The sequence below is a fragment of the Danio aesculapii genome, chromosome 15 (assembly GCF_903798145.1).
Source record: "Danio aesculapii chromosome 15, fDanAes4.1, whole genome shotgun sequence".
NCBI classification, from domain to species: Eukaryota; Metazoa; Chordata; class Actinopteri; order Cypriniformes; family Danionidae; genus Danio; species Danio aesculapii.
Genome location: NC_079449.1, coordinates 18,441,620 through 18,453,357, shown reverse-complemented (window position 1 = coordinate 18,453,357; position 11,738 = coordinate 18,441,620). Strand labels below are relative to the sequence as shown.

At 32.0% G+C, this 11,738-nt stretch overlaps 1 protein-coding gene across 2 annotated transcripts; it reads left to right on the top strand.

The window, feature by feature from the left end:
* The first annotated feature begins 135 nt into the window (after positions 1 to 135).
* mrps23 (mitochondrial ribosomal protein S23) lies at positions 136 to 5,090 on the top strand. 2 transcript variants are annotated; one of them, XM_056473705.1, is made up of 5 exons: positions 136 to 303; positions 692 to 868; positions 3,890 to 3,967; positions 4,059 to 4,182; positions 4,573 to 5,090. In XM_056473705.1, exons 1-5 carry the CDS (start codon positions 260 to 262, stop codon positions 4,717 to 4,719), a joined length of 570 nt encoding a protein of 189 aa, XP_056329680.1. In that variant the 5' UTR covers positions 136 to 259; the 3' UTR covers positions 4,720 to 5,090. The 2 variants fall into 2 exon arrangements, with proteins under 2 accessions (XP_056329680.1, XP_056329679.1); XM_056473704.1 differs by having other exon boundaries at positions 4,570 to 5,090.
* Positions 5,091 to 11,738: the final 6,648 nt, after the last annotated feature.

The following is an 11,738-nucleotide window of genomic DNA, read 5'->3' as shown; positions in this document are numbered from 1 at the left end:
CTCGTGCTTTTTTATATATATAATTTTAATTTTTATGGCAAATTCTGTATTTTCTAATAAACAAATTATAATATCACGCTACTTTGTTTTTTTTTACCTTCGCTTTCGTCTCGTTTGTCTTTGTTGGGGATCCATAGTAACACCGGAAGCACTGTATCCATGCTGCAGCAAAGAGCGTTTCTGTTACTGTCACGTTATTTTTGACTTTCATATTATTTATCGTCACCTTAATAAATTTGTAAAACCAAATACATCTATTATGGCTGGAAGTCGACTTGAGAAGTTCGGGACTGTTTATACAAGGTAAGCGCCATTGACAGCATGTGCTTCAGAACGCTTCAAGGTTAATGGCATGTAAAATACGTTTAAAACAAGCTGAATTACTATTATAAGATGTAAAATGTTAATCGAAAGTCTAGTATATAAGTCCTTTCATAATGACAGAAACGCTTATTTAATCTGAATAAAAACTTTAACTTCATAAATGTTTATTTGTTAAAATAAGCGTTCTTGGCACTATAAAGGGATTTACATATTTATTTAATTTGACATTTGTTAATTTGTCTTTCATTTTACCCATATCAATCCAATTTCTGTAGATTTATATAGACATTGAAGTCTAATTTCTTGAATCTAGAAGGAGCTGCAGTTTGTATTGTGAAGCTGAATGATTGGATGCTTGTTTGTAAAGGGTTCGTGATTTATTGCGAGCTGGAGTGCTCAAGCCTGAGGAAAAGCCCATCTGGTATGATGTTTATGCAGCTTTTCCTCCGAAGAGAGAACCTCTCTATCAGAAACCCCGCAGACCAAAGGTTCCTGCAGCAGATCCTGTACCTCAGCTCTTCTATAAGGAGGATGAGATACGAGCGTAAGTCCAAACAACAAACCTGTTTACACGCTAATAGCTATTTTTGGAAGCTTCATTTGAATACAGTAACTTTGTCTTAACTGTATCGGTTTCCCAATGATCATTGTGTGGCTTTGGCACTGCAAAAATGCTTTTCATACTTAGAGATTTTGACTTGTTTCTAGTCCAAATGTGTAAAAATTCCAGCAATATCAAGAAGCATATAAACTATTGTCTTATTTTCAGAAATAATATGCCACAATTCAGTGAGTTTTTCCTTAAAACAAGCAAAATAATCTAGTTTTTTAAATCTTAATTATGACATAAGATTATTTTTCTTACCAAATTGGCAGATTATTTTGCTTGTTTTAAGGAAAATGTTTAGATTTTAGATATTTGAACTTGAAACAAGACAAAAAAATCCAAGTAAAAATAGTAAAGAAAAAATCCAAGTTTTTTTTGCATTTTCACATTCATTCTGCCATTCTATTATATGTTTTAAGTTTATTTCGAGCTTGGGTTATAAAGGCTACTGGCATTAGTGAGAAAAGAATACTCAAATCGAAGATGCATAGTTAAATTGATTAAGAGTGACAGTGAAATTGATGCCATTTATGGTACACACACTTGCACACTTAACAGCCATACATGTAAATTATCGCTGCCCTAGTGAGCATAAGAACTTTATTTCAAAAACTTGCACATAAATGCACAAACTTTTTAACAGGAATCAATTTGAACTCAAAATTAGTTTTGTTAGTTTTAGTAAATAAAAATGATGATTGTTTTTTTTTATTTTTGATGAGTGTGTAGTAGTGAAAATGCATACTTTTATTTACATATACGGTTGAAGACAAAAATATTAGCCCTTCTGTTAATTTTTTATTATTTTCAAATATTTAACTATGTATATGCTTGACTGCTGTAGTGGCAACCTTATGCTCCACACCCTAACTTTCTAAATTTGATTGAAATTTATTAATTATTGTAAATAGCGCTATACAAATAAACTTGATTACATTTACCAAGATCTAATAGTTTTAATAATGAATTTCTCATAACTCATTTCTTTTATCTTTGCCATGATCACAGTAAATTTATTTTGCTAGTTATTTTGCAAGATACTAGTATTCTGCTTATTAGGTTAGTTGGGCAAGTCATTGGACAACTGTAGCCAATCGAAAATATACATCTTTAAGGGGATAATGATGAGTGTAACAATAAATATACACGCATTCAAAATATTGATTTATTTGAGTACATTTCAATTTATTTTCAACACATTTTACTTAATCTGGAATGACGTGCAATAAATGTATCACTTACAGTTAATTTGAATCCATTATTAATGTAAAATTATGCAAAATGTTTATATGTGATGGGGAACATTTGATTATGTTACCAATTGTTGTTGACATTTCCATAATTGTATGCTTAATTACATGCATTTTCATCATATTATTGTTTTTAAAAAGTGAATGAGAGATTCATGTTAAATATCACAACGACAGAGTTGACAATGCTCAATGCTCAGTTTCCCACCAGAGGAAGGGACATCACTTGGAGCAAGTCACATACTTTTTTTTTATCAGTGCTTTAAAAATGATGCTGTTTTATAACCAATGTAAGAAAGTTGACCAGAACATAGAAACACACACAAATAGTTTTTTTTTTTTTACTGAAATTACAGAAAATGGATGTTTCACGCAAATATTTATTTAGCATACAAGAGTAAACAATAAAAATTAGACTACTACTATACTCTGAATACTAAGATACTAGTATTCGTTTTAAAGTACAATTTAAAGACTTATTTAAGTTAATTTGTTAAGTTGGTTGTTGTCATTGGATTACAGTTTATTCTGTAGCCAATGGAGAAAAAAATTAATCTTGAAGGGGCTAATAATGTGTATAACAATAAATAAACACACATGCAAAATATTGATATATTGGGGAACATTTCAATATTTTTCAATGAATTTTCCTTAATCTAGAATGACATGCAACAAATGTATTATTTACAGTAAATATGAATCCATTATTAATGTAAAATTATGTGAAATGCTTAAATATGATGGGGAACATAATTGTTGGTGACATTTTTCATCATTTTGTGCTCTAGTTAAATTTGCTAGATATCACCTAAAACCAAATTTGACATATTTTCATCCTGTTATTGTTTTTAAAAAGTGAACGAGAGATTGATGTTAAATATCACAATAACAGAGTTGACATAATTATTCTACAATTGTTGTATCCTAAACATTGTGTATAAATGAATAAGAATAATAATAACATGCCACAATGCCTAGTTTTTCCGCCAGAGGAAGTGACATCACTTGGAACTAGTCACATATTTTTCTACTTTTTCTATTTTCTATATTTATTTTGCATAGAAGAGTAAATGATGAAAATTAGACTTAAATATTTAATGGTAATTTGAGCTGATTGTGGAGGCAGAGACTGTTAAAAATAGGAAGTGTGTTAATGTTTTCAAGCCAAAATGTACCAAAATACACATACAACTTTATTTAGCACTACTATTCAAAACTGTTTGAGTAAAGTTTTTGCTTTTTAAGGAGAAACAACAAAACTCTGAATGCGCATACAATTCTAGAATCACCCACATGTTCATCTTTTTAAGATGTTTATCAAATTAAGCTAAATGCTGTTTAGTATTTCCTTAGCAACTACAATAATAAATCCTGGTTGCCTTACATTTTTAAGCTGAATCAAATTAACCTTATGAGTCCATTGAACTTATATTATGTTAAACTGACCTAAAACTGCTTGTGTAACTTAATTTTATTAAGTTAGAACATGATTAACTAAGTTTAATAAGTTACAATGAACTAAAAACATATGCTGTCATGACTAATTGATCATACGATTTTTACAGTGTAGTAGAAATAAAAATGTTTAAAATGTTTTAAGTATTTTCAGCTAACAAAATGCATTTATTGTTTAATAAAGTAAATAATCTAAGTGAATTACATTAGCTGCATGCAAACTGAAGGTTTTTTTTTCTCTTTGTGGTTTTAGGAAGTTCTTTGAGGTGTATGGCAATGGACCCAAAGCTTTTGAGCTCCTCAAGCCAAACTTTATATCATCATGTCAGAAGTAAGTCATGATGGAAAAACTAAACACATTGTTATCACATTTTCTTGTGTATTTGATTTGCTTATTGTGTAACTGATGTTTTTTTCTTCAGGTTTGTAATGAAGTACAGTGAATTAGAAAGCAGAGGGGATATCAAACCCGAGCTGCTGTTTGAAGAGACAGCAAAAGCACTGCTCTCCGAGGGCATTTATTTAAGAAAGAGAGGAGGACCTGTGGTGAGTCTTAAGAGCTGAATTCTGAAACTATTTTAATTAGAATATTTAGACTAATAAATATTAATTTACTAGGTAACACTTTATTTTGATGGTCCACTTGAGTATTAGTAGACTGTCTGCTTAATATCTGTTGGTACTGCTCCTTCAGCAGAGATTTAACTGACTATAAGAAACTTTGCAAGTACATGTCAGCTTACACTAACCCTAACCCCTACCCAACAGTCTACTTATAATCTAAGGAGAATTAGTTGGCATGTAGATGCAGTGTAACTTAAATTCAATAAACAGACCATCAAAATAAAGTGTGACCATTAATTATTATCATTATTGTTATTATTAATATTATTATTTTGAGTTAATCTTTCATACATCGATTATTTCAACCAGCAGGTGGCGCCAGAGTCTCGAGACCCTCTGCTAAGCATGAAGTTGACTGACATGTTGGCAGAGCAGCAGAAAGACAAAGACACCGAAACAAATATCCCAGAGAAACAGCCAGAGGCAGAGACGCTGAACCCTGACAGTCAGACTTCATGAATGCACTTCTCTGTTAGGACTACGTAAACTGCACATCAGCATTCTGGTCAGTCATTTGACAAGAATGAGACACCGATTTTGGACACTATAAACCCAGGAGGGCAACGTGTATTTTCTCTCTGTTGAAGACACATTTGCAAAGTCACAATGGTTTTGGCTTGAGGTCTTTATTGCCGAGCAGATACTGGGATTTTACCTGTGAAAGACTTTATAATGCAGATCCTGCAAGTGTTTCATTTCTCAGAGCGTCTAATGTGTGTAATAAAATATGTGGAGTGTTTAATGAAAGCGCTTTCAAGTCCATTAACAACAGGAGGGGTAAAGTGTCTACATTGTTAATGCTCAATAAAACTGTATATTTTGAATTTTCAGTCGTTCTATAAACGTACGAGTCTTTTTTTAATATTAAACTTGTTTTTAATGCATCCTTGTTACATGCGCGCTCATGCATTTAAATGTATCTTCAGCAGAAACTTTTTTTTTTATGAGGAAGGATTTCTGTATTTGCTTTTTATTAGATTTTATTTAATCATGTTTTTTCCCCCAATTCCTTGTTAAATATAATAAAATGTACATACACATGTCCATGTGCCAGATATAATATAAACCAACAAGCAAACAAATGAGCAAACAAAACAAAAGGTGTCTCAATATTTTACATCAGAATACAATATCTCCTCTTTTACTAATCTTCTAGTAAAACATTTAAACTCATCCACCTTTTAGAAACAATATAATAGATCAAGAACATAAAAATTATCTATTTATTTCTTATAATACAAGTTATTTTTTCCATTGACATGTTTGTTACCATCTCTGTCAGCCAACGGCCGTTATTTGGTGCACATATACTTTTCCAATTTAAAGAAATCAGACGTTTCGCTTGCAGAATACATTTATTCATATATATATATATATATATATATATATATATATATATATATATATATATATATATACTCCGTCTTTTTTAACTTAAATCTCCTTGGGATATAAATGAAATAAAAAAAATTAAAAGAGAACTAGCAAATTAACCTCAAGAATCTTTTCTATCATTTCACACCTTTCCAGAAGTTCTGTATTGCTTTACATTCCCATGTACACAGTGATATAGCGTTTCTCTACGGTCCCTACATCTCAGGCAAGTATCTGAAATATTTTCATTTTATTTATGCAATAAAACAGGAGTTACGAAAATCCTCGTCAACCCCTTAACAGTTTCAGATGAGTGTTCATTGTTAGTGATTGAGCTTCCTCGCATGTCTTCATCCAGTCCTCTATCGAAATATCCTTCTTAAGATCTAATCTCCAAGCTTCCAATTTTCAATTTCAAGAGTCCTTTGATCCTGACACCAGCATCTTGTATAATGCAGAAATTAAACCTTCACTAAAACAATCTTTTGTTATTACTTTTTCCAAAATAGACAATGATGGCATATCCAGAGAATTATTTTGTGATTTGAGGATAAAATCTCTTATTTGTAAATACTTATGGAAATGTTTTGCAGGAATATTGTATGTACTAATATTATTTGAATATTGTTAACATATAAATCTGCTATCTTTCTAATTCCCTTCTTTGCCCATATCATGAATCCTGCATGTAATGTACCTAATTTAAATGTTTTTCTTGCCCCAAATTGGACTGAAAAAAGAAAATGGATAGCAGGCACAACTATTTTTTCATATGGAAATCATATTTATAACTATGGGATTGGAAACAATTTTTTAAGATCTTTAATATCTGCTGATTATAAACACAAATTTAACGGTAGACCAGACTTAATGCCAACTGTATTATTTCCACCCAAGATAGAAAAAAAAACAATTGTTCAGCCCAATTTTGATTGATGTTTTACAGATCGTGTTTTTTAAAGGTTACCTGAGAGCTGATCTTCAAAGACAAAACTTTTCAACAGTAAATGTTATTTTGCTAAAGTCAAAGTATTTTGTAGAGGTAGTCAAAAACAAAATATTCCAAAAAGTGTTTTTGCAGTTATAGTATATATGGACTCAATCTAAAATAATGATGACTGACATATTTATGTGCGACTAAAGAACATGAACAAAATATTGTTATTTTTGTTGTCTTGTTTTGTTGTGTTTTGTGTGATAAACTGATGATACAATCATTTGAATGTTTAATTTGTTCCAGCAACAATAAGAACATCAAGACTAAATCATTTCGGTCACAGTAATTTAAAGAAAACCAGGACATGATGCATTAAATAGACATGCACTTGATTGTTATTGTTTGTGTCTCTGAAGACTTTTAAGTGCGCTAGTCATAAAACCATTGCTTGAAAAAATCCATTAGTGGGCAAGTTTACTAGTGACTGAACATCAGATCCAAATATATTCTGTCTGTATCATAAATTAAATACTTTTTCTTCTTGATATTTTTTCTTTGTAAGAGAATGAATGGTTTTTGTCATTTGTTGTATGCACCTGCCAAAAGTCTTGCCATTGTCTATTTTTATTTTTTCATTTTTGTTTTTCTCTTGTCTTTAGCCATGCTATATGCCAGCCACTTGACCACTAGATTTTGTCATTTGTATATATATATATATATATATATATATATATATATATATATATATATATATATATATATATATATATTGGTCATATGGCAATAAGGCAGCTGCTCAACCAATTTGAGTTGCAGAATCCCATCTACCATACATGCTTATTTCTACAGGATTATATCACTAGTTACTTTGTAGGACTCCTGCAGGACTAGAAATCATACAGGCAACATGCAAGAAGACTTCTGCAGGAATCCTACAGGAAACATGGAGTAATTCTGCAGGAACCCTACAAGGAACATGCAAGATGCATGAATCCTACAGGAAACATGAAGTAATTCTGTAGAAATCCCACAGGGATCATGCAAGACTCCTTCAGGAATCCAACAGGGAGCAGGCAAGACTCCTGCAGGGATCCTACAGGAAACATGCCGAACTCATGCAGGGAACATGCAAGACTTCTGCTAGAATCATGCAGAACTCCTGCAAAAATTGGACTACAAGGAACATGGACAAATCCTAGAGGTTACATGCAGGACTCTTGCAATGAACGTGTTTTTGAACCATACTAAAATAAATTGTATTATTCTGTATATGTTATATTTTCAACACTTGAATGCTACAGCATACTGAACTATTAACTTTAGTGAACTGATAAATGCTGTAATATAGTTCATTTGACAGTATAATACACCTTTATAGCAGAAGAAAACTGTAGTTGTTGCATTATCACAGCAACTATAGAATTACCACAATGGTTTAGTTCAAATACTTTAAGAATGGTTCAAAACTTTAGTATTTAGGCTCCTATAATTCTAATAAAAATGGTCTAAAAAATGGATGCTAAAAAACTTTTCAATTTTCATTCTATAATTCAGGCAACCAAAATCCTAATCAAAGATTTCCTGAAAGGATATTGTCCATTGAAATGTGATTGTATAGACTCGTAAAAAGAGCTATTTATGACTGATGCTTTTTTATACTTTGTACGTTAAACACAATAAACAACATTAATACGCCTTTTTAAAAACACCCTAATTCTGAAATGTAAGACCAAAACCGCCACGAACACATATACACACGTTATTTTAAAAAATCATCTAAGTTGTTTCTAAGTAAACACTATCCGCTGTAAACACCCTGTAGGAGTAGAGCAGTGCTGACCGCTAGATGGCAGTAATGTGATGTCTATCAACTCGTGTGCTTCAGTCGGCTGTTCTTCTGTGCGCGTTTCACCCATGGTTTCACCTCATGGTTTTTATTTAGAGAACCTGAAATGCTGAGAGAACGTAGAGCTGTCAAAATGTGCAGAACTCAAAAACACACCTTGGATAACACTTTCCCCACAAGTAATTTATTATTATTATTTCGCTGCTGCATTTCAATTTGTGTCATTTTCTCCGCGTTAACGGCTTTTCTGTGTGTGTTTTCATGTGTGTGGGCAGTGTGTGCTGTGAAGGACGCAGATGAGGCTGAATTAGTTGAGAGGCGTGTGAGTAGAAAAGGCTGAGGCGCGTGACTGAATGAACGCTTCTGCTCCTGAAAACAACGCCAAAACCCTTGGACATCATCAAGGTGAGTGGTCCTCCCCGAATGATGTAACTATTACAATTATAAATGAATATATAATCTCCTTAAACTGTTTAGAGTAGCCAATTTATTTCTTGGCTATTACAGCTAGCTGTCACTGGGTATTTTAATTCATTTTGAGGACTGAAAAATATTGTAGCTAACAAGTAATATTGTTACTCATTTTTAGTTTATAACTAAATTCAACTCTTTTGCAAGTTGCAACATAAAGGAAATTACAGAGACGCAAGCCTATGTTGGTGGTTAATGAGGACTCTTCATAGGCGTAATGTATTTTAGGCTGTATATAGCCCTACCACTAAACTCAACCCTCACATAAAACCTGTTGAAAATGTTGAATGTCATAAGATGCCGTTAAGAAGTCATTTTTTAGAGAGTTTTGAATTACACGGACATGAAGTATGCCCTCATAATCCATATCAACGTTGTAATACTCATATAATTTCATTATACAAATTTCTGTTCTTGTAAACCAGTGTTTCCCAACCCTTTTCCTGAAGACACACCAACAGTATACATATTCAATGTCTCCCTAATCAAACACACCTGAATCACCTAATTAGAACATAAGAAGAGACTCCAAAACCTGAAGTTAATTAGGGAGACATCCCTTATCCCTAATAAGGGAGACATCCAAAAAATTTACTGTTGGTGTGCCTCCAGGAAAGGGTTGGGAAACACTGTTGTAAACCACCCAAAACGGTGTATAAACACAAACTGACATGACATGACATTACTGACATGGACTTCTTTCCTATGCTGCTTAGCATTGTGCATATGGAAAATGATTTAACATTAAAAAACACGAGACATTATATAAAAAAAAAGTGGCTTAAAGGGATAAAATCCTAAAATAATTTGATGGATATTTTTATTTATCTGCTACACATCATGTAATCCGATAAATAAATATCAATCTGATTTTGGAGAGTAGCTAACTATTTTTTATTCCTTAGATGATGTGTAGCAGCTATAAACACAAGTATATACAGACTAAATACATGCATAGGACTAATAAACGGCAGTATTTAAATAATTGTATTAGACTGATATAAAATACCATGAAGGAAATTTCACAAACACCATTGAGTGATTAAATTAATTTTTAAATTGCTGTTTCTGAACCAGTTAAACCAAAATTGTCCAAACAAACCAGTTCAATAGAATGAATTTCAATTCTTCACCGCATCAGAGAGAGAGACAGGAAGTAGAGCATGCTTGATGATCATTTCAGCTTGTGTAAAATGATATTCTGTATGCAGTTAAGCAAGAAATGCTCTTTCTTGTTTTGAAAAAAAAAGTGCTCCTGGAAAAGCTACATAAGAACAGTGTTTATACTCTTGAAAATTTAGTTCATGTCATCTCTGCACTTTGAACAGGTAACCAAATATTTTAATAAAAAATGTGGAACTAAAAGTTGCCACATTCTTTTACAAGTCTAACTGTTGCTCCACAAATATGTTTTTAGCTTCTCACATCAGAATTTGACATGAGCAATGTTTCTTCTTGCCTGTTGGAAGAAAGTGTATTGCTTAAAAAGCTACAAGTAATGTTATTAACAATCACACAAAACAAGAATATTTGATCTAGGAAAACTGAGTTTTAAAATTGACCAAAATACTTTAAACTTTGTAGTTTGGCTATTTTACTAGCATGAATAATATATAATTTCAGAGAAGACTGCATTAAACTAGAATGTTTCATCTTAAAATAAGCATTCATTCAAGATTCACAATAATCTGAAATTAGATGATTTTTTTAGTTCATCTGTTTACTAACATGAACAAACAATAAACATTACATTTATAACAGTATTTTAAAGCTTTACAATTTGCTTTTAAATACAGAATCAGATGAAACAAATAACATACTTGGGGGGTTTTAGTAGAAAAAACCTCTCTAAGGTGACACAAAAAAAGGGGGAAAAATATGTAGAAAATGGCACAGATCAACCATACACTAAAACATATTTGTAAATTAAGTTTGCCAAATTTTGTAATTACTGTATTTATTTTTCATTCTCCCTGTTTATTTAAGCTTTTTAATTGCATTATAGGATGTTGATTTTTCTTGAAATGTTTGAAAAGTGTCTTTTGTTAACATCTTTAATAGTTTGAAGTGATATATTGTCTGGGTTGTTGTTGTACACTAAAAAAAGTGTGCTTGTACATTTTCTGTTGTTTTACAGACTTATTTCTTTATATATTATTTCTTATACATTTTATTATTCGAAATACTACAATGTCAATAAAAGTCACTTTGTTCAACTGTAGAGTTGAATTTTCAACATCAAAATTTGACAGAGCAGGGATCAAGGTACCATAATGCAATTCACAACCATAAATAAATGGAAAACACAAAATACAAAAACTGTTAATTAACAGATATTTTTACAGTGTATGTTAACAAAAAATTTCACAAAATTACATTTTTATCCTTTCTTTAGATTCTTAAAATAGGAATTTTAATTTGGGGTCCAATTTTGGTGAGCCTGTGTGAATTGTAGCCTCAGTGTTCTGTTCTTAGCTGACAGGATTAGCACCCGGTGTGGTCTTCTGTGCTGTAGCCCATCCGCCTCAAAGTTGGACGTGTTGTGCGTTCAGAGATGCTCTTCTGCATACCTCAGTTGTAACTAGTGGTTATTTCACTTACTGTTGCCTTTCTATCAACTGGAACCAGTCTGGCCATTCTCCTCTGACCTCTAGCATCAACAAGGCATAGAACTGCCGCTCATTGGATATTCTCTCTATTTCGGACCCTTCTCTGTAAACCTAGAGATGGTTTCTAAAAGCAGTTGGTTTCTCAGCAGTTTCTAAAATACTCAGACCAGCCTGTCTGGCACCAACAATCATGCCACGTTCAAAGTTACTTAAATCACCTTTATTCCTCATTCTGATGCTC